This window comes from Podarcis raffonei, chromosome 2 (assembly GCF_027172205.1).
Source record: "Podarcis raffonei isolate rPodRaf1 chromosome 2, rPodRaf1.pri, whole genome shotgun sequence".
NCBI classification, from domain to species: domain Eukaryota; kingdom Metazoa; phylum Chordata; class Lepidosauria; order Squamata; family Lacertidae; genus Podarcis; species Podarcis raffonei.
Window position 1 is genome coordinate 45,044,195 of NC_070603.1, and position 22,634 is coordinate 45,066,828.

The 22,634-nt window shown below is 43.4% G+C and overlaps 3 protein-coding genes across 3 annotated transcripts in view; 2 read left to right on the plus strand and 1 right to left on the minus strand.

Annotated features, from left to right (window-relative positions):
- Positions 1 to 116: 116 nt before the first annotated feature.
- Positions 117 to 6,023, minus strand: TRIR (telomerase RNA component interacting RNase). Its single transcript, XM_053376441.1, has 3 exons — positions 5,701 to 6,023; positions 3,346 to 3,423; positions 117 to 2,366 (listed from the first exon to the last, which is right to left on the minus strand). Exons 1-3 carry the CDS (start codon positions 5,953 to 5,955, stop codon positions 2,259 to 2,261), a joined length of 441 nt encoding a protein of 146 aa, XP_053232416.1. The 5' UTR covers positions 5,956 to 6,023; the 3' UTR covers positions 117 to 2,258.
- Positions 6,024 to 6,285: 262 nt separating this feature from the next.
- On the plus strand, positions 6,286 to 20,905 carry GET3 (guided entry of tail-anchored proteins factor 3, ATPase). Its single transcript, XM_053376432.1, has 7 exons — positions 6,286 to 6,732; positions 7,944 to 8,091; positions 9,359 to 9,507; positions 11,743 to 11,893; positions 12,244 to 12,351; positions 17,453 to 17,650; positions 18,991 to 20,905. Exons 1-7 carry the CDS (start codon positions 6,569 to 6,571, stop codon positions 19,120 to 19,122), a joined length of 1,050 nt encoding a protein of 349 aa, XP_053232407.1. The 5' UTR covers positions 6,286 to 6,568; the 3' UTR covers positions 19,123 to 20,905.
- The window catches only part of TTC1 (tetratricopeptide repeat domain 1), a 169,839-nt gene continuing 164,290 nt past the window's right edge, over positions 17,086 to 22,634 (plus strand). Inside the window, exon 1 of the mRNA XM_053376437.1 lies at positions 17,086 to 17,096. The gene's annotated coding sequence lies outside the window, so the exon portion shown is untranslated. The remainder of the gene's footprint in view (positions 17,097 to 22,634) is intronic.

Below are 22,634 nucleotides of genomic sequence, written 5' to 3' on the forward strand. Positions count from 1 at the left end.
ATCTGCTGGCCGTCACTTTTCAATTGACTACACGCAAACTGGTCACTACCTGTATAAGTAAAAATACCTTTTATCATAAAAAAGAAATAGAAAGGAAACAAGACAAAGCTAGCGAATCAATATCCACAACAGAATTTTATTTTAAAAAGCTAGTAGTAAGAATGATTATCAGTGCTCTAAGCCAGGTTGTGGTCAAAAGCAATAAAGGAGTCTGATCTAGTGTAGAACAAGGAAGCAAACTGCCACCACTTTATAACAGGTGTGTAACCAGATACCAGTGAAATATTTAACCCTTCCAAGTTGCTTCAGGCTTTAAACAGTAAAGTCTCATATATGACCACCCCGAGCCCCTTTCAGACACTACCTCAAACTGAATACAGCAGGTGGTGATGTCTGCCAGCCCTTTCCCCAATCTCTACCTATTCAGGTCTGAAATAGTGTTTGACATGCATACGGTCATATGTATGAAAGTTTCTGCCACATGATTAGGTTTCCTAATCACACTGAAGAGCCTACACACATATAGATGTACACACCCCTTCTAGATCTTCTGCTGAATAAAGGTCTGAACAGGACTCAAGTCGGCTGAGATTCCAGCAAGTGTACATAACTAATTAAACAAGAGTGTTAGGTTGTACCCAACAGAATCATTGTATTAGCAGAATGACTTCTGCTCACACCATGGAACTTCCACTCCCTTTCCTGCCTCTACCTCCCTCCCAAAATCTGCTTTAAGATTTCCCCCAAACATCCAAAGCAGATTTGGGGGTTGCAGACAGGATTCAATCCAGTATTTCCTCCACTTCCCATGTCCTACACAACCATCAGAGTGTTCTGATTGGTAGAAAGCAGTGACCTTTTCTGCAGAGAGGGCATTTATATATAAAACATTTGGCCTAAAGGCTGTTCAATAACATAACACACACCCTTTAGGCCTCTCCTAGATGAGAATATAAAACTTCAGCTGGTTTTCCTTCAGCTTAAAAATCTTCTGCAAGTATGTTTTGCATTGAGCAGAAGTTGGGTATTTCATATCTGTTCTCTGACACAAAGCGCCTGTTCCATGAAAAGGAAATGGCACAAATGGAGTAAGATTCAAACATAAGCCCAACTGCACCCTCAACACAAAAATTGGGGGCTATAAATTATCCTAGAAAAGGTCTTGTTTGTATTCTCATTTCTTGACATTCCAACTGCTAAGAATGTACCTGAGGCCTTTCTATGAAGTTGTCATCCCCAGTTACTCTGTGACAGAACTCACATCACTGCAGAAACTATCTGAGTTTCAGCTTTAGTACACTACTTCACTGAAAGTATAAGGAGTCTAAATGGAGAATAAAAAAAGAGAAACATAGGCTCCCATGCACACAGCAAACAACTGCTAGACAAACAGCCTTTCTCAAAGAACTCTGGCCACAAAGCCCAGGACTGGAACAGAGGGGCTAGTCAAAGGCTAGAATCATGATATCTGGAAATTCCATTTGACCCAGAGCACGTTTGTTGTAATTTTAGCCAATTTTTCTCCTAATATTGGGTTTAAGTGCAGACCAAGTTTCTACCTTCTTAGCTAAGAGATAGGCACAACATAATCCGCAGTGCTAAATTGGAGCATGCATAGCAGAAGGCAAGGAATGAGCTTAAGCAGCAGCAATTGGAATTCAGAATAAAACCACATAACACACTGTATTGTACAGTGAAATGGAGAGGAAAAAACAGAAGCAGAAATGCACCCACAGAATTGTCAGATACTAAGCATACCAAGGAACTCAGCACTGGTCACCTTTTCATCAAAGTGTTCTGGAATTACTGTTGTCTGCAATGCGGATTTGGAAATTGTGACCACATGTTAAGTTCATCTTCAACAGAAACAGATAACGCATTTGGCAAAACGGATCCATTTAGCTTATCCCATTGTGGAAACTTGAGGAGTACTGGAAGTGTTAAGCAAAGGTTTAATGCTAAAGATTTTGTGGGCATGGTATGTTGCCTGGTGATTCAGGGAAAGACATATCAGACCAATTCCACTATTTTGGGGATTACAAATTAAAAAATCCTGCAACTAAGTCAAAGTTCTTAGTTCTCAGAAGAAAGAAGATAACAATAAATGAATCAATGAAGGAGGCTCTAAATTCCCAGATATAAAAGCATGGCAAGTCACCTGCTGCTGTGGCAGCATTCAGTCTGTGGGGCAGAGCTACTCTCCTTTGACGTTTTAAATAATTATGTACATCAGAGAAAGTCCAAGCTGGAGATGAGAGTTATTTCACCAAAGGTCGGGTTTTATCATCATCACTGCACTGGTGGGCTTTGTATTTTTTCACTTCAGCCATATATTTGGCCCACGCATCACCTTTACTTGTCAAAACCTACAAACAAAACAGGAGAGGCAAAAATTATTTTATTCAGAAGCATACCATATACAGAAAACATTAACTCTCAAAAAACAATGGCATAAACCTAACCATCTAACTAGGAGTCTGTGGGTTGTATTGTAGTAGGGAGCCCCAGGTTCAAATTCTTGCTCAGCTATAAACCTCACAGTATGACACTGGGGTAGTCAACATCTCTTTAGTCTAACCTACCACATAATATTGTGAAGACAAAGGGAGGATAACCCCAGGTACTTGATCTGCCATTATCTCATTGGAATTAAAAGCACTGGGTCATAGTCAGTGCTGCTGTAACAGACGTTCCCATCTTCTCCTTTCCAGTCCTCACAAGGACCCTCTGCAGCAGATTTTGAAGGTGCATGCGAGAAGGATGGGAGTCCTATTATGCAAGAGGAACTCTGTACATGCAGCATTTGAAACAACCCTGTTTACAAAAATGAAATAGACAGGGAAACGTAACATTTAACTAGGAAATATCAGTTCTTCAGTTCACTTGACAAGCACCTTTCCTACTAAGGAAGAACACAAGCTTCCAGCTTCATTGCTATTATCACAACTGAAGCAGGAACAAGAAATAAAGTACTCTTCTGCTGCTCCTGTATACCTATATAGCAGTTTTTCATTGAAGGGCTGCCACTGCCGTTATTGCAGAGTTCATATTCTTTCTGTGGGTTGTCTCTTTCTCTCTCCCTCCCCTCACATACACAAATTAAAGCAACCTGCCCCTGAGATTCTAGCAGAGGCCAAAAATCATTCTTCAGTTCTCCTACAAATTTTCTCACACTCCAAAGATGGCCATTTCCCTAAAGATGGAAGGTCAACATCAGTGCCAAACTTAGATAGCATGAAGGAGAAGAATATTAGCTTCAACTTCCATTCCTGCTGAAATGGAAGCAAAAGCATTGCTGCCCCATGGGCTGTCAAGCTGACATAAATGAGGTTCATGCTAACTTACCTCATCCTCTGTCTTTTGTTTCTTGGCTACCACTCCTGTCTTCAGGGCTAGCTTGCTGCCCCCTCTCCGCTTGCCCACCTGGGTGAAGGGACAGAAGACTGCAACCGTTATACGAGCCTGGGAGCTGCAAGGGGAATGTTGCCCACTATATAACGGTATAGGGAGTCCTTCAATTAGATCATCTTAGCTCGCCATCACACCTGTCAGTCAGTACAGAGCTGCCGAGCGTTACCTACACCGTTGTGCTAGGAGGGTAAAAGGGCACCTTAGCAGTGTTTACCAATACATCTGTACAGATTAGCCCAAACATTAAAAGACACATTTTATAAAAAAATGAAGTATTCTGAATGCTTTCCAGGCTCAATGTCCATTAGAAAATAGGATCAACACTGAACTTCCACTCACATTCCCCTAAAACATCACAACATACATGAAACTGTTTGATTTCCTAATAATTACAAGGACAATCAAGTTGGCAGAGTCAGTCTTATTCCTGTCTAGGGAGGGGCTGTGTGCTACTGTCATTCTATAAATCTGTATAATCTCCATAAAACAAAAAATGGATTTCTAAGAGCAGCTTGAGGCTTAAGATATGAAATGTCAGCTTTCATTTTGAAAAAAACAAGCTTGAAAACAGATGGGGTCCTTCTGCTAAAAACTAAGGAAATGAAGGAACGAGAGCAGGGTTTCAATGTCCACTATCAGCACCCTGCTCACATCATGAAATTCCTGCAGTACATGCCCCTTATGCTCTTCCTATTCATAGCGCCAGTAATGCCATATGCCCAAACGTATGCTCCATCTCCAAGAATCCTCTATCTAGAGACTCCAGGTTTCATAAGACTGAAAGGGAAAAAATACTAATTTTGTTACTCTTAGGCTGCAATTCCATACACAATAACCTGGTATTAATTCCCACTGAACTCAACAGCTTATTTTTTAGTAAACACAGAGCAGCTTGTTGTTATTCTATTCTGAGTAGCCTCCCCTTTTCTATAACAGGCTATGTTATTAATGCTAAACCAATAGAGAATACAGTCACATTTGCATTCTTCTCTATCCAGCTGCGAACCAAATAGCAGCTTACTTCAGAATTATCACACCAATATGGATGTTGAACAGATTTCATTCTGTTTTAAGCATGATACTATCTATGCAGAAAAACTTCCATATGCTAGACCAAAGCCCCTTTTACTTGCAACAGCTGTTTAAAGCAGGGGAAACTCCTGGTTTGCTTTAAGAAAAAAGGCCTAGTTTATCTTAATACACCTCAGTTCCTTTGTTTTCATATAATGCCTGTATCAGCCTCTATCAGATGGTTCTCCAAAACACAGCTAAATCAAAGCATTATGTTGTGGTATTTTACTTGCAGTTCACAGGATGGCCTTCTAGATCTACTACTTCCAAATTGAATCTATATTACACACATCAGGATTGACACTTTTAGTTTCTCAGAAGGAGGCAGAAAAGAGAATGTTTCTCCAATTATTTATTTTGCACCTTGCACTTTTACCTGTCCCAAGTTAAGATTCAGTAGGTTTTTTTATTTAAAAAATGTCATAATTTTCTTGGAGTATTTTGGCTGTGGCTACTGAATGGCTTTGATTTGTTCTGTCATGGGGCAGGATTATTAAGAACCCCAAAAGGCAAGCTTGGAACTTGAAGTTCACCCACTTGGAAATAAGGCACATTGAAATTAATGAGTTTTTGAGCAATTATGTTTAGACTGAGATCAGGACCAGTTAAGTAAAAATAGCCTCCCAACATTTATTGGGGACAGCACTTACAGAAGTATTCCAGAACTGCCTACTTTCAAGTCCACAATCAATATGAACAAACCCAGTAAAACATTAACTTGCACAGCAATGACAGATATTGACTGTAGTATGCAACCACTGTCAACAGACATTTTTAAAAATTGCTTGCTGCATACGCTTATGCTATATATTACCAGGGCCAGGGGGATCAGCACTAAATATTCATGCCCATCGGACTTAAATTTATAACGTGAATTAAAGTGAGCTTTGAAAACCTTTGTCGAGAGCTCGGAGGAGGAAGAGAATTTAACAGTGCTCCTAGTAACATTATTCCGTTACCGTCACAGAAATACTGGGGGGAGGGGAAGAGAGAACATTTTACAGGGGTGAGGAAGTGCTTCACCCGTTGAACTTTTGCCTGCCAAGCACCTATTAAGGACACACGCGACCATGTCAGGAAAGGAGATGAAAACTGGCAGGCAGAAGGCGCCAGCCAGCGCCTCGGTCCTTTGGGGTCTGGGGAGGGCGGAGGCAGAAAGCGAAGAGGAGTAAGCCAAGGGAAAGGGGAGGAGGGGGTGTCAGGGCCCGGATCCCTTACGAAGCTGAGGGCGCTCCCGCTCCGCTTCTTTTCCGGCGGCTCCTGTTCCCCGGGCGGCTCCGGCCGAGACTCGGTCTCTCTCTGCTTTTCGGCCCCCGCTTTCCCCGCTCCCGGTCCGCTCCTCCCTCCCGCGGCGGCGGCCTCTTCCATGCGCCGCTTGAAGAGCTCTAGGAAGGAGCCGTCGTTGGCGAACACGTTCACTCCGCCCGGCCCGGCCGCCTCGGAGCCTGGGCCCCTGCCTTGCGCCGCCGCCATCTTGCGCCGCCCTCCCTGCCTTGAGCGTACGCGCCCTGGAGCACGGTGGGGAGCGGTGACGACGCCGGCGCCGCAAAGCACGACGGGAGAGGCGACGTTGCTAGGCTGCCCACGCACGTCAAAAAAAAGGAGAAGTATCGCAGACCGACCGGGCGCGTCCGCCCAGCGGGTTACTGACAGGCCTTTTGAGCCAATCAAAAAAGACAACGGGCCACAGCCCTCGGGGAAATCGATGATGGAGTGAGCATTTTACCAATCAGAAACAGCGGGAGGCGGGCGTTTGGGGTGGGTGGGAGCTCCTTCAGAAAGGGGTTCAGGAGCCAATCAAGAAAGGAAGCTGCCGGCCAATAGGCTGAGATAAGACAAGGGTGGGCAAGACCATATCAGCCAACTAGGAAGGGGTGCGATTACTGTGTTACTCAACCTTTTTGTGACGCACCGGTTTGAGCACCTTGTGTGATTGAAGGATCTGAAGAGCAAGCCGAGGGCGGGAAGAGTACTTGCGCGCCTTGCTTCCTGTTAATGAGGGAAGGCGCTAAGCGGGGACAACCAATCTGAATCTCCCTACAAGATGGTGTAGCTCTGCATCTTGTCACGTGATTTTGGTTTCAAGATGGCGGCGGCGGCGGCATCTGGCTTGGCGGCTGAGGCGGATGAGTTCGAGGACGCACCTGACGTGGAGCCGCTGGAGCCGACATTGAGCAACATCATCGAGCAGCGGAGCCTGAAATGGATTTTCGTCGGAGGGAAGGGTGGCGTTGGCAAGACCACCTGCAGGTGAGTTGGTCGGGGAGATGTCGTTGGGAGGGATGGCAGACATTGCTGCCTCCGCCTTTCTCTCTCCTTGGCAGTTGCTGCTGTGCCTTTTCAGGAGCTGTGTGACAGGCAGAAACCCAGCAAGCGCAGCTTTCGTACCGCTGAACCCCTGCTGGCAAAAGCTCTACCTGTTGAACGTCCGCATCTCATTAAGCTATGGAGAATAGTGTCTTATTAGGCAAGCGAATTGTATGCACCTTCATGCCACTGTATGTAAATATGGGATTTGAGGCACCCTGCTTCAGATGCGTGACTGAATGAAACTGAGTAGAAGCATAGGGGTTGGATACCTTCCTTTTTCAGATTCATATTTTGACAATCTTCATTTACGCCTTCTTAATCTCAAGGCTAAGTATTTGAAGCTGCTTTTATGTGTGGTTGTCCTTGATGACTGAAAGCTTCATTTAGAGCAGAATGCATTTTCAGACATATTCTGAAGAATGTAATTGTTCTAGTACTTGGACTGAACCCTCACTGCCTTCCAAGTATAGCTTTATTTTGTAAACCCCTCAATGGCTTGGATTAACTTAAATTATAGCTTGCCTACTTCCTTGTGCAACTCTGCCAACAATACCTTCTTGATTATAGTAGCCTTGCTGTTGTGGAATAACCTTGTAGTGGTAGGTTTTCCATTGTGCGATGCCTTTTTTCATGGAGATTTTTTAAACTGTAGATCAGAACGTAGAACACAAGTATTAGAGGCTATTAAAATTTGGCTGGGGTGTGTGTTGGATTTTGATGTCTAGGGTTAAACCTTTTAAAGTCTGGGCTTTCAGTATATATTCTAGATTTACTTTGTGATAACTCATAATAAACTAATTAATATATTATGTGGCCTGTTTTTTTTTGGGGGGGGGTAACCTGTCTTGAAAGAGGGGGTATCACAAGTTAAATAGCTAAAGCTGTCATTCTGTGCACACTTACTCAGGAGTGAGCTGTTTTGCTAAGCTAATGTGCTGATTTGGCTGCTTCTGAATAGCTGCTTGTCTGTGACAAGTAAGCACCTCCATGGAGGAGCAAAGTTGGAAGTCTTTGGATCATAATCTCTTAGGGTGGACAAATCCAAACAGACGTATTAAAACTGTGATAGCTGAAGAGCTTATGTTCTATGTTTGTATGTATTTCCTTTTGCGATGTTATTAACTGCACATTAATTTACTTCCTGAATCTAGCTGCAGCCTGGCTGTGCAGCTGTCCAAAGTGCGGGAGAGTGTCCTCATCATCTCCACCGATCCTGCTCATAACATATCAGATGCTTTCGACCAGAAATTTTCAAAAGTCCCCACCAAAGTAAAGGGCTATGATAACCTTTTTGCCATGGTGAGTGTTCTTCTGAAGGGATTAGGTAGTATTGAGCAAAAAAATATGGTTCTTACTACATATAGGAAAACATCAGGCAGGAGGTGAAAACATTCTTTTTTTCTGATCTTGCTCTTTCACACTGGATAGATTATGATATGTAGCAATAAGGCAAGTAAATCAACTGAAGTTTTCCTCCAAAATGTCTGTGTCTTGGACTGTGAGGAGATGATGGTGTATTTTGTTTAACTGCTTCTTTTGTGTTTTAAGAGATGTGACTAATGTAGTGGTTTGTAACCTCGAGAATTTATCTGTAACTCAGACTTGCATTCTATAAAATTATGAACAAAATAAATTCCATCAGCAGCAATAGACATAAACAGCTAGTGTTTCATGGGCAAGTATCAAACTTATAGCAGCCTTTAGTAGAAACAGTTGAAAAAATATTTTCTATCAAATAACCTGTGATCAGCATAACATGTGACAATACATTGACACATACAAATAAATGCTTCCAAAACAAAACCCTCTGCATATGACACTTTGTATCTGTAAGTTGCAGGTTAGCACTAAGTCTGTGTGGGAAGTTGTAATGTCCACAGGAATTCACACTGGGCTATGAGAACACCCTAATTATTTGTTTCTTTTCAAACCAACATTTATCATAATCTTCAGGGAAGACAAATGTCAGGGAAATCTCCCCGACCTTTTTTAAAAAGGATTTTATATGCAATTACTACATAGTGGTATTTCTGGTTGCGAACTGGATCCGTTCTGGAGGCCCATTCACAACATGAAAAGAACTCAACCCGCAGCGGCAAGTCTGCGCATGCGCGGGTTGCGATTCGCCGCTTCTGCGCAGGTGCATGACATCGTTTTGCGTGTCTGTGCATGCGCAAGTGGCAAAACCCGGAAGTACCCTAAATTTAGGGAAGTACCCTATATTGTCCAATGTTGACAACAAATAGTGCTGATTGTATGCCTTTTACTGGATTTACATTTTCAAACATCTTGAGGTTATTTTCTTTTTCCTCCATGTTTTCCCCAACGACAAGCATAAAAATAGCCTCAGATTACAAAGAAATCAGTTATTTGTGGTGTTACTTTTAACTGTGAGTCGACATGATGAACATTAGTTTGAAAGCCTCTTTGACTGGACATTGAAAGAATTGTTCTACAAATCTGGAGTTTTAGCTCTGTTTTAAACATCATGTTTCTTTTCGAATGGCTGAATGACTCTGCTTTTGTTTTATGAAAAGTGGTGCTGATCCTTCTGTTTATTTCTCAGGAGATTGATCCCAGCCTAGGTGTGGCTGAACTTCCAGATGAGTTCTTTGAGGAGGATAACATGCTGAGTATGGGCAAGAAGATGATGCAAGAGGCTATGAGTGCCTTTCCTGGCATTGATGAGGCCATGAGCTACGCAGAAGTTATGCGGTAAGAACTGTGGCCTGGATCATCAAGCCTTCTAACCTTCTCAAGCCTGTGGGAGGCTTATTTATTTATTTATTTATTATTTCATAAAATTTATACACCACTTGATTGTGGGTTAAAAAACAAACAAACCTCAAAGCGGTTTTTGGGTTGAGAAGCAGAAGACCAGACTTCAAAGGTATTTTACTGTGTTCACCATTATGAAGTTTGGGTTAGCCAGAGGTATCCCAATCCTAATGGTTTAGCCATTAGGATAGTCCAGCATAGTAACTGAGTATGCTTTGCCCAAGGTTATTATATTATTTGTGGTTTGTATCCAACTAAGTAGGCTCCCAGTAATAATATTAATAATAATAATAATTTAATTTATTTATTTATATGCTGTCCATCTGACTTGGGTTACCCCAGCCACTCTGGGTGGCTTCCAACAAATATAAAAGCGTAATAAAACATTAAATACTTTACTATACAGGGCCAGTGTTAGAAACAGAGATACGAAAGCTGGGAGCTAAATGGTACCTTAAACCTAGGTTATGGGCACAACAACAGAATGTGTGATACCTTCGGGTATAGGGCGGTATAGAAAATAAATAATAATAATACTACACTTTTTAAATAACAGAAATACAAATCTGAAAATGAATGAACTGCAGCTAAAGTATTATGTTCATTTTTCACATGATCTAGTCCTTCCCCTGCCCATCCCTCTAATATTCTTAAGGGGGTCTCTTCTCCAGTCTTCAAAGAGTAGCTGGAAGTGGGGAGGCAGAAAAAGGTCCTCCTTTCCTTCTACTCTGTAGTTTTAATCTGAAATCTTAGGCGTAGTATTGTGCCCAGAGCTCAGAAACTGCTCACCCTAATGAAATTCCCTGTCGCAAAATGTGCCTAGAACAATGGGAATTTTGAATACTGTACGGGGCTGACTTCAGTTGTTGTTTAAATAAGTAGGCTCACCTAAATTAGCCATGACCATTAATTTCAATGACTCTAATCTGAGTATGGCTAATGTTGGATTCAACCTTTTGTGATTTATGCATCATTTATTGCACTGGACAAATTTGTGCACCACAGTTCCATAACATCTGTTGTTGCACAACATGGATTACACATACACAGTTTTCGTTCACAGAGCAAAGAAAGCACTAGCATTAGAAGAGTGACTAGTGGGGTGCCACAGGGTTCTGTTTTGGGCCCAGTCTTATTCAACATCTTTATCAACGACTTGGATGATGGACTCAAGGGCATCCTGATCAAATTTGCAGATGACACCAAACTAGGAGGGGTGGCTAACACCCCAGAGGACAGGATCACACTTCAAAACGACCTTGACAGATTAGAGAACTGGGCCAAAACAAACAAGATGAACTTTAACAGGGAGAAATGTAAAGTATTGCACTTGGGCAAAAAAAATGAGAGGCACAAATACAAGATGGGTGACACCTGGCTTGAGAGCAGTACATGTGAAAAGGATCTAGGAGTCTTGGTTGACCACAAACTTGACACGAGCCAACAGTGTGACGCGGCAGCTAAAAAAGCCAATGCAATTCTGGGCTGCATCAATAGGAGTATAGCATCTAGATCAAGGGAAGTAATAGTGCCACTGTATTCTGCTCTGGTCAGACCTCACCTGGAGTCCTGTGTCCAGTTCTGGGCACCACAGTTGAAGAAGGACACTGACAAACTGGAACGTGTCCAGAGGAGGGCAACCAAAATGGTCAAAGGCCTGGAAACGATGCCTTATGAGGAACGGCTAAGGGAGCTGGGCATGTTTAGCCTGGAGAAGAGGAGGTTAAGGGGTGATATGATAGCCATGTTCAAATATATAAAAGGATGTCATATAGAGGAGGGAGAAAGGTTGTTTTCTGCTGCTCCAGAGAAGCGGACACGGAGCAATGGATCCAAACTACAAGAAAGAAGATTCTACCTAAACATTAGGAAGAACTTCCTGACAGTAAGAGCTGTTCGACAGTGGAATTTGCTGCCACGGAGTGTGGTGGAGTCTCCTTCTTTGGAGGTCTTTAAGCAGAGGCTTGACAACCATATGTCAGGAGTGCTCTGATGGTGTTTCCTGCTTGGCAGGGGGTTGGACTCGATGGCCCTTGTGGTCTATTCCAACTCTATGATTCTATGATTAAGTGAACCTTAGAGTGTATATGTATGCTGGGGAAGGTCAGTATAAAGAAAGAGGTGACTATTTATAACTGCTCCAGCTGATGGTTATTTCTCTGGCCTGCACAGGTTGGTGAAAGGGATGAATTTCTCCGTGGTAGTGTTTGACACAGCACCCACTGGGCACACACTACGGTTGCTCAATTTCCCCACCATCGTGGAGCGGGGGCTAGGCCGCTTGATGCAGATAAAGAACCAGATCAGTCCCTTCATATCACAGGTAAAATGGGAGAGGAGCCAGAAAAATGAGGTGTTCCTGGAAAAAAAGACCATGCCAGACATCTTTTTTAAAATTTCCACCATGTGGCACTTTGCAAGCTTTTGCATGGACCCCAGTATTATTCTTGCAACACTCAGGTGCAACATGAAATAATCGATTTGATTTGTTGGGTTGCTTGCAGGACACAGTAGCACTTATTGCTCTTGGAGTATTGGGCTTTGTCACTCTGAGTTGAGCTGATAAGCAGGTTTTGCTTATGCCCTCCTCTGTTGCTTGCAGGACATGTAGGGGTGACTTGTCGTCTGTTAATAGAAATCTCTCATTGCAACTCCCTCTGTGTTGTTCACTAGATGTGCAACATGCTTGGCCTGGGAGACATGAATGCTGACCAGCTGGCCTCCAAGCTAGAGGAGACTCTCCCTGTCATCCGCTCAGTCAGTGAGCAGTTCAAGGATCCGGCAAGTATTCTGCAAAGATGAGGGGTTTGGGGGGGGTGATGCTTCACCCTTAGCAAAGGTGAATTTGGAATGTATAGTAAGATGAAACATGCTTACATTTGTGACCGCTTCATTAGATTTAACATTAATTAATTCAGTTAACTATATTTATATACTTGTTTTTTATAATTTTGCAAAACTTTTTAAATTGTCTTCTCAAATGTAATATTCATTTCAATAGTTGCAGTCTTCCAGATGATATTAGTTTGTTAGAATGATTAGGCTAAAGATGACTTCTCTCATAGCATAATATTCTATCAAGTAATGAAAAAGAACACTGAAATGTAGCTGGTTAATGTTTGGAAGTAGCTAGAGATCAATTTCTGCTTAGTTCATTCCATGAAACAGCAACAAGGTCAGGTCAGGTCAAAATGAATGTTGTTTAAATCTAGACAGGGGCCATGTTTGCATGTAATGATGAGCCAGACTTTCTTCCATTCTGTGCGCATGATAATCAGATTGAAGACTTTGCTTCCTTCTTACATCTGAACCAGGAATCATGGTTTGTTGCTCTCTAATAAGTCATGATCAGCAAGTCAGCAACAAACCATGTTCCCTGCTAGGGTGACTTCAGTTTCTCTCGCACAGGCTGGGCATATTTGTGTTCCAGTCATGACAAGAAGGTAACAAACAAAGAAACAGAGTTCACCCATTACTACATAATCTCATCCTTTGTATTTGTAGAATCATAGAATTGTAGAGCTGGAAGGGATCCCGAGAGTCATCCAGTTCAAACTCCTGCAATGCAGGAATTTCTGCTAAAGTATCCATGACAGATGACTGTCCAACCTCTGTTTTAAAACCTCCAATGAAGGAGAGTCCACCCAGAGGCGGAGCTTCATGCTCCGGCACCAGGGGGCGGAGAGCAGATGGGGCGGGGCACGCTGCCTGCACAGGCAGGGGGGCAGCCGCGATGGCACCCCACTGGGATCACACTGCCAGGGGCGGGGCACTCCCCCCCCCACTCCTCTTCCTCAGCCAGTGAGCCCACCACCTTCCAATGGAAAGTTCTTCCTGATGTTTAGTCGGAATCTGCTTTCTTGTAACTTGAATCCATTGCTCCATCTTCCATGTGACAGCCCTTTACATATTTGAAGATGTAAATGATATTATCATATATGATAGTATGTCTCCAGTGCTAAATTAATCTAGGGGCTTCTGTGTTGCCACCCACAACTATTCTGTGGGGGATTTCCGGCTTTTTGGACTCTATGCCCTCTTTAATGTGCAGAGCATGGCAACTTCCAGTATACCCTTTCCTGTCCTCCTTATGGAATTTGAATTCTAAGATAACCACATCTCACTGGTTATCTCCATTCAACCAGGTTTCCATTATTCCAACAGCACATATGCTCTCTCTTTAAGATTGAGCACTCAAGCTCACAAATCTTGGCTCTTCCTGCAAGGAGCTTATAATACAATTTTGACAGTAGGGGGAGTCTGTGGATGACTGCAAGCAAATGTAGTAAACTTAAGTTTTATTTGCAGAGCAGGGTTATCGCTTGGTAATCCTTATTTACTGTCATTGTCTATTTGGCGTGTAGTTTGCTTGCCTCCAAAGTTCAGATGTCACAATAACCTAGGTTTTGGCTTATTTTGCAGCAGGAGCAGGGAAGGTGTGCAGCAATAAATATGCATGCTGCATATTTTGATTAAACCATAGTTCTAATATAATGTTCAAACCAGGTCAGGGCACCCAGATACTTTTCCTGATCTTTCCAATTGTAGCAGCAATCAATTTGAAAATAGAATCTTCCAGTTATAGTGAAGTTGCTACGTGCCGAAAAGAATGAGACCTGAAATGGGGAATTTCTGACCCAACTTGGATTGGGGCTGGATCAGGAGGACCCTCTGAGGGGGGAGGAGCATGTCACATACACAATCCTCCATAGCACTGACAAGTCTACATTTTGCAAGTGTTTTCCATTCATGGCAGCTCCTCTGCTAATGTACATTTACACTGACAGGAAACAGCTGGCACTGGCTGGAGTGATTTTTGGAATTGGTGGGGGGTGAGGAGTTCAACTTTGGTACAGTCATACCTAGGAGGTCGAACGCCTTGTGAGATTAACGTTTTGGCTCCCAAACTCTGCAAACCCAGAAATGATTGTTCCAGTTTGCGAACGTTCTTTGGAACCCAAACGTCCGTCACGGCTTCTGATTGGCTGCCAGAGCTTCCTGCCGCCAATCGGAAGCCATACCTTGATTCCAGTACATTTTGAAAATCAAACGGACTTCCGGAACGGATTCCGTTCGACTTCCAAGGTACGACTGTATTAGCATATTAGTTTATTCTTTATTAAGCCCACAGTCTGCTTCATTCAGATCCTGGGAGACCAACTAATATGTCTAAGCCAGTCAGTCACCTTGGTGGTATTTCTTTTTTTGCAGGGTTTGTGCTTTGTTTTCTGACTTTGGGTTGCTGAGTATTGGCTGTAGTTTCAGCGGGAAACCTAAAGAGATAGAAACATAAATCTTAAACAGTTGTTCAACTTGTGAATCTCAGCTAGTGGAAGCTATTGCATGCTATTACTACACTGGTTCTTGTGCATTCTTATGTGACCAATGTGCTCCACGGCTGCTATAACAGCTGATATGGTAAAGGAGCAGGAATGAAGGGATTGCATGCCTCCTGGCTCTCTTTTTGCCCTAAAGGCATAGAAGAACATTGTGTTTCTCTTGCAAAAATGTTGCAAATCTCATTGTGTTGTAAACTGCTCTAGTTATACCCCTGTGAACATTACACTTTCTTACTAGACTCTTGCTCAGAGTATTTTTTTAAAAAATTAAACTTTATAACATTTAATAAAGGAAGTGAAGTAAAAATCGGGACAAAATGAGAAGTGGGGGTAGCGGGGTCCCATCAGCTCACATTTTTTTCTAGCTTAGAGGAATAATAATAATAAAGCTTTGTCTCCCAACTGTTAGCTGAACAAACTTTCACCACTGGCCATATGGGCAGGTAGGGAGTTGTCGACAACAGATGAGTTATTTGATGCAGGAATGCTGCATTGGATCTTCATGTTTTGACTGAAGGATAGAATAGGCCAGCAGGCATCTCTAGTAATAGAAGCGTTCCTTAACTTTTGAAAACATTATTTGCAAATCCAGGTGTGGCTATAATTGTCAGGACTTTTGCCTGCCACCCACCCTGATTCTAATTGCTTGGAATGTATCTTGTAAAGATGGGCAAGGGTTTTGAAGGAAACGGGATGGGACATGACTTTAGGGAGCTATTTGTAGGGCACTGAGGTGGGCATGTCAGCCTTGTCCTTTGTATTGTTTGCATGTTAGAGTAGTTAAAGGCTGGGTTTCTGCATTTAATTGTCCATTTTGCTATTAATTATGCGAGTGTGGGTGTTCCTTAGGCAAAGTATTGTGACCAAGTCTAGCAGCAATCGGTGGGCAGAGACAAATAATTTAACCATGCAGCTAGCCAGTTTGCTGGTCACCTCAAGTGAGCGATTGCCTTAAATGGCCAGGTGAATTTCTAGTCTTCTACTGGACACTGGGGGCAGGATTCAGCTAGGAAGTCCCACAAGTGGAAGCCCTCACAAATATTTGCCCTAATTCAACAGGGCTCCACCCCCTTTGCAGCCCCAGAATTGCACATGGGGTGAAGAGAGAGGGGATTGTTCTGTCTGGCAGGCTGAAATGCTTGAGCTGGCAAAACATTTGCCATAGAGCTGCGTTGAATTCCTACCTGTGTGCTATGTGTTGCTCCTGCCTTTAAGCTAAAACTCTTAAGGCTGGAAGAAGAGGCAGCCTCATAAACATATTCTGGTCACTTTTCGTTCCTTTCTGTCCTTCTAGCAAGTGGAGGAACTGAAAGAATATGGGGGCTAGCAGCCTCTTTGGGTGCTTTCCCCCTTTCTCTGGCTCCTGGTGGAGCTGCACTGGCTCCCGGTGGAGTACAGGATCAGGTTTAAGGTGCTGGTTTTAACCCTTAAAGCCCTATACGGCCTAGGACCCTCGTACCTACGGGACCATCTCTCCTGGTATGTCCCACAGAGGACCTTACGATCTGTAAATAGCAACACCCTGAAGATTCCGGGCCCCAGGGAGATTAGACTGGTCTCGACCAGAGCCAGGGCCTTTTTGGCTGTGGCCCCGGCCTGGTGGGACGCTCTCACAAGAGACCAGGGCCCTGCGAGATTTGACATCCTTCCACAGGGCCTGCAAGATGGAGCTGTTCCACGAGGCCTTTGGTCAGGGTTCAATCTGACTCACTTTCTCTTTGTATAAGAACAAGCACGAAGGAGGTTTCCCAGCCTGCTCACAGGTCCCTATAATATCAGTGGAAACAGTTGGTCCTGGCGAGTATTAACCGCTTTCAATTTTAACCTGAGGATTGTCATTTGTCCAATTTTAATTTTAATTTATTTGAATTAATTTTGGGATGCATTTTAATCAATTGATTGCTTGTTTTTATGCATATTGTATTATTTATATGATGTTAGCCGCTCTGAGCCCGGCTCCGGCTGGGGAGGACGGGGTACAAATAAAAATTTATTATTATTATTATTACTATTATTTTTTATTATATGAGCTAAGAAACAAGGCAGGGTGCATAAGTGCTGTGTCTCCTTTTTCTGTGCCTATCCTAGATAAGCAAGGAAATTACCAGCTGCCCAAGTGCCCTACAGTAGCCATTCTTCTCAACCATGCTGGTGAAAGGATAGTTCCAGATTCTGTAGACGTGATCTGTGTGCCTTCTGAACTTAACTGGAAAAGATGGGATTGTAATGGCTGATCCCCTTTACCCAGAGATAGATGTGACATATGGTGTGGACTATGTGAACAGGTGTTCAGGTGGCAGCTAACCTGAGGACAAGTGGCCATATTGCTTCCTGAGGGGCAACAGCTTTTGTTGCTTTGCCCTCTGGCCTTATTCCTCTAAAAAAAATCATGGTGGTGGAAGGAATGTAGAAGCTGAGAATTTAAGGTGGAAACAGGGACTGTGGGGGAGACAGCAGCACACAGGTAACTCCCAGGGATGGGAGACCAGCTCCTACAATTTTATTTGAATTGTTTAACTAATGGCACTTTATCCCCTCCCCAGGAACAAACAACATTCATCTGTGTTTGTATTGCCGAGTTCCTGTCCCTGTATGAAACAGAGCGGCTCATCCAGGAGTTGGCCAAGTGCAAGATCGACACCCACAATATCATAGTCAATCAGTTAGTCTTCCCTGACCCAGAGAAGCCCTGCAAGATGTGTGAGGCCCGGCACAAAATCCAGTCCAAATACCTTGACCAGGTATGGCTAGAGACTCTTCAGATTTTTCAGTGTCCGTTTTGGGGAAGTGGCAGCAGTCAGGCACCAATCTAAGCCTATGGATCTGCTTTATATTGATTTAGCCCACTGGTCCATCTTGTCTGGTCCTAATATTGTCTACATGGACTGTTAAGGTCTCTGGGAGGGGTCTTTTCTCATGACCTGCTACCTGATCCTTTTAATTGAAGGTGCTGGAGATTGAACCTGAGAGATACGGCATATATGAAGTATATGCTCTGCCACTGAGCTACGGCCCTGCCCCATGTACTCTGAGTTGCATACCTAACTTTATAACCCCCAGCCCTTTGGTCAATATTATTTTAAACTTCTGAATGGTTGAAGGTTGCTATTCTACTTTTACCTTCAGCTTCAGAATTCCTGTCTCCCAGCATTCCCCTTACCATTGCCACGGCAAGTGTTTAGCTTTTCTAGAGGGGTGCAAATATCCAGGTGAACAGTAGCCACTGGCAGTTTAAGAAATGGGTCCGGCAACTGGGTTGCTGAAGAAGGCAGGAAGCGGGTCTCCTCCATATGTGCTGCTCTTTGTGGAATCTGGCCTTCCGGTGGAAATGTGGAATTTTTCTCTTCTATAACTTTTATCTCTGTTCAGTCCAACCTCACTATTATTATTCTTTGAAAATGAAAGGGAATGTTTTAATAGTAGTTTTGAGTAGTTTTTGTACAGGGAAAATATGCAGACCTTCCCCAATGCCTCCACAGACAGGCTTCACTTTTCTCTGCCATTTTGTTGCTTCTGCTTCTTCTGTATTCCATTTTGCTTTTTCTACACTCTCCTTTTCTTTCCCTTTGAATGATCTTTGCAGCCTTTGCATCCATCCACCCCTTTCTAATCATGGTATCCTTTTTCTGTGACTTCCACCCTTGCCATCTCTTCATTCATTACTCAGCCTGAAAAGCTGTGGGGATGTTTTACACATTTTTCTTGGGCCAAAACCTCCATTTCCCACTCCAGTTGTCCTATTGCCTCTTCAGTACTCTGTACTCTGTTTTTCTTTCTGCCACTTGTGCCTTTTCCCTATGTCCTTCCTTTCTTCACTCGGTAAACCAAGGGATGGTTAATCTGTACCAGGTCTTCCAAGGGCCCAGCAGTAAAGCTGTTCAAAGTTAGTTTAAGATTGCCATTAGACTGCAAGAGGATTACTTTTCCTAGTGCTGTTGCGAAGAGGGTCCTCCAAAGTCAACAGAGCACACTTTCCAACCAAGCAGGGAACTGCTGCTGAGATTCTTCCATCTTGATTCCCAATGAGAAGTTTGTAATTGTTAGGTGCTCCTTTTGATTTGTCTTTCTTTTCCTCCTCCAGATGGAAGACCTCTATGAAGACTTTCACATTGTAAAGCTGCCACTCTTGCCCCATGAAGTGCGAGGGGCTGATAAAGTCAACACCTTTTCAAGTCTGCTACTGGAGCCCTACAAGCCACCCAGTGCAAAATGAAACCCCTATGGACTGGCTCCCACTGATATCCCCTCTGTACCATTCCGTGCTTGCCCTTTCCCACCCCTTATCTGCTGGAACTCCTCCCCTTCCAGCAGCCTCTCTTCTACAGAAATTGTGTGGTTGAGAGGCTTGTGGTGGGGTTGGAAGAGGCAGAATTTGGTGTTCCCACTTGTTTCTGCCCTAATCCTGTTACTTAACATCTTGGAACATCCCAAAAGTGATCTACACCTTACATCCCTTCTCCTCACTTAACCAGCTAGCTAAATTAAACTTGGGTCACTTTTTGTTTCTCTTCCACTCTGACTTCTCCTTGGATCATGTCTCCAGCCATTCTGGCTGGAGTCCTAAGTCAGGTGCTATGATGACACAGAGACTGACATTCTTGCAGCACTAAGGCCATCCGTGCTAATGGGAAGTATGTAAATAAACTGTAAGGGAAAGTAGTTTGCTGTTTTTCGTCTATCAGGCTGCCACTTTCATTTATGCTGGGGAATTTTCAGCAGGGGACAATTTCAAGTTCTGCAAGGGAAACTAAGAAGCATCTTGAAAATCTCCTGCTTAAGGTTGTGAAATGGGTCCAGAATGAAGATACTGTCTCACAAACAGGGATTGGAATAGAGATGTGGCAGTTGAAAAATATGCCCCCCTATGCTTTCTGAGCATATATATACATTCTAGTCCCCTGGAGTGTCAGTCTTATCATAGCATATATGGTCCAAAGTATGTGTATGTGTGTATATAGAGCAGTCTATGGCAGAGACAAAATTCTCCTAAGGGAAGGACTGTGACTCAATAGGAGAGCATCATTTTTGCATGGAGAAAGTACTAGGTTCGTTCCCCAGTATCCCCAGGTTGAGTTGGAAGATCTCTCTGAAATTCTAGAGAGCCACTGTCTGTCAGTGTAGACAGTCCTGAGCTAGATGGGCCAATAGTCTGACTCAGTATACGGCAGCTTCCTGTATTCCCAACTGCTGTTCATTGAACTGTTGTTGGGTTTTCTTTTTTCAAAAGTACAATCGTACCTTGGAAGTTGAACAGAATCCGTTCCAGAAGTCTGTTCGACTTTCAAAATATTCAGAAACCAAAGCGCGGCTTCTGATTGGCTGCAGGAGCTTCCTGAAGCCAATCAAAAGCCCCGTTGGATGTTTGGCTTCCAAAATAGTTCGCAAACCAGAACACTCACTTCCAGGTTTGCTGCGTTTGGGAGCCGAAACGTTGGGAGAACTAAACTGTTCGAAAACCAAGGTAAAACTGTATCCCATTGTATGATCAAATGGATGGGAGCAAGCTTGACTGCCTGTTCTCATTTTAGAGGAAACTGGAAAATAAACTTGACTTAAAAATGCAATGGACCATTTAATGGGAGTATTATATGACCATGGGAATTGAGGTGGGTAAGCTAGCAAAGCATGATCCACCATAACTACTTTGGTGCTTGGGGTGGCAGGCTCCCATTGCACCCTCGAAGCTTAGGCCTTCCTTAGCATGGCTGAACTCAGAGTAAATTGATTACCAGATAAGTAAAAGCTTTTCAGCTCTGCATCTCAACATTCTAGGAATCTTAAAAAATCACAACATGTAGAGGCAGCTGAATTCTTTGGTACTCTGAGTCTTTCGTGGGAAATGGCATATGTGGGTACATCGACAGTGCTGCACTGACTTTGTATTTTGTGTGGTTTTCAAAATGCCAGGGAATTAGGAACCTGGTGCAGGTGTTTAAAGATACTTTGTTTTAAGTTATGTAAAAGCATTTCTAAACCAATTAAATATTTTAAAAATCTCTAAGCAGTATACAAAAATCCAACATTAAAAGTGTGTGAACCAGTATTATAAAAAAGGATACCTATTTTAATTAGGCCTATTATTCCTTTTCTGGCTCCCCACTGGATACCCACTGTCATCGGGGTATGACAGTGAAATTGGAGGGTCTAGAGAGAGTCCCAGTTTTCCCACAGAACCTCAGCAGCAGCATCTGGTTCTCTCTGCCCTTACTTCTTTGCCTGTGGGAGGGATAAGCATAGAAGCAGTTTTCATTGACAGTGTCTCAGCTTTGTAATTGTAGGAGTTGTGGAACAAATGCTTGTTGCATAGCTAATACATGAAAAAAATAGCTATTAGAATGGGAGTTACAGTTACTGAATAAACCCAAAGTCTCTCTGGATGGCAGGATCTGCCTAACCAGCCCAGTCAGAGCAGCCCTGCACTTCAGATTGTGCCACAGGGCTTCCTTTGCTCCCCCCACATGCCCCCCGCAATTGGCTATTGGGAGGAGGGTTGGCATAACCCACAGAACAGCCCATGGGGGGCAGAGAGGGTACTGTTCCCTCTGGCAAACTGCAATGCTTCTGCAGACAGAACAGCTGGAAGAGCATGTCAAAAACGCCTCCAAAATCCTTGCAGGTCTTTCAGTCCTACTGTAAACCAAGGCATGAATGAATTCGCAATTCTGCACAGTACTTGAGGGCTGCATCACATGCAGTCTGGAGAGATTAACTGTTTGTATGAAGGCGGAGTCCTAGAAGCATGTAATTTACTGAGTACAGCACTTGGTCTGGTGAGTGGAAACAACTTTAATCTTCTGGGAAATAAAAGTTTGAAAGGTAGGGTTGTACCATAGCTCAGAGGTAGACTGCATGATTAGCTTGCTTGCATAAGGTCCCTAGTTCAACCTGGCATGCCCATTTAGAAGGATCAGACAGCTGGTGATGGGAAAGACCTCTTGCCTAAAGACCTTGGAGAGTCACTGCCAGTCAGAGTGGGCAATATTTGGCTAGGGGAGCAAATAGTTTGACCTGGTTCAAGGCAGCTTCCTTGGTGGAATATGTTGGCTATAATCTCAATTGCATATTAGCACAAGTGTGTCTAGTTTACTGTTCTACCAAGACACAGTTTACATGTTTTCCCCAATGTATATACTATGAACTAATGTGAAGTTGTGTCTCCAAGAAGGTATATGGACCCTTCCACAACTGCACATTCTTAAAACAGTAGGATGTTAAAGTGAGCAGGCAGACGACGTACATAAACTCTCAGGTTTCCATGCCTTGAAAGGTAGCTGGCCAGAGTTTGGCAGAGGAGCTGGACTGTTAGAGTCCTGCTTATGTTTGATATTTCAGGGCTATATTTTTCCTGAATTTAAGACAGTATAGGGAGGTGGGGAACCTACAGTGTCGCCCAATGCTGTCATGATTTGTTGTTTGCTGTTCAGCCGTTTAGTCGTGTCCGACTCTTCGTGACCCCATGGACCAGAGCACGCCAGGCACTCCTGTCTTCCACTGCCTCCCGCAGCTTGGTTAAACTCATGTTTGTAGCTTCGAGAACACTGCCCAACAACGAGGCAGAAAACTACAAAAGGAGGAGTAGCTTCATATTGGATATTAAAGGCATGCCATTTTGGCTGGCAAGCTAGTATGTCTCTGGGGCAGGATACTCTAGCCAGTCTTCCATAAATCATACATCCTATCCAAATTAGAAACGTTTCTCAAATGTTTTAGTAATGTAAACATTTC

What these genes read in the sequence shown, in the direction of transcription:
- TRIR (XM_053376441.1), bottom strand. Translation starts at nt 5,955, where the DNA reads ATGGCGGCGGCGCAAGGCAGGGGCCCAGGCTCCGAGGCGGCCGGGCCG. An exon ending in GCGGGAGCGCCCTCAGCTTC is followed by an intron (nt 3,424 to 5,700) that starts GTAAGGGATCCG and finishes CCCTTCACCCAG; the next exon opens with GTGGGCAAGCGGAGAGGGGG. An exon ending in AACAAAAGACAGAGGATGAG is followed by an intron (nt 2,367 to 3,345) that starts GTAAGTTAGCAT and finishes TTTTGTTTGTAG; the next exon opens with GTTTTGACAAGTAAAGGTGA.
- GET3 (XM_053376432.1), top strand. Translation starts at nt 6,569, where the DNA reads ATGGCGGCGGCGGCGGCATCTGGCTTGGCGGCTGAGGCGGATGAGTTC. An exon ending in AGCTACGCAGAAGTTATGCG is followed by an intron (nt 9,508 to 11,742) that starts GTAAGAACTGTG and finishes TGGCCTGCACAG; the next exon opens with GTTGGTGAAAGGGATGAATT. An exon ending in TCAGTCCCTTCATATCACAG is followed by an intron (nt 11,894 to 12,243) that starts GTAAAATGGGAG and finishes GTTGTTCACTAG; the next exon opens with ATGTGCAACATGCTTGGCCT.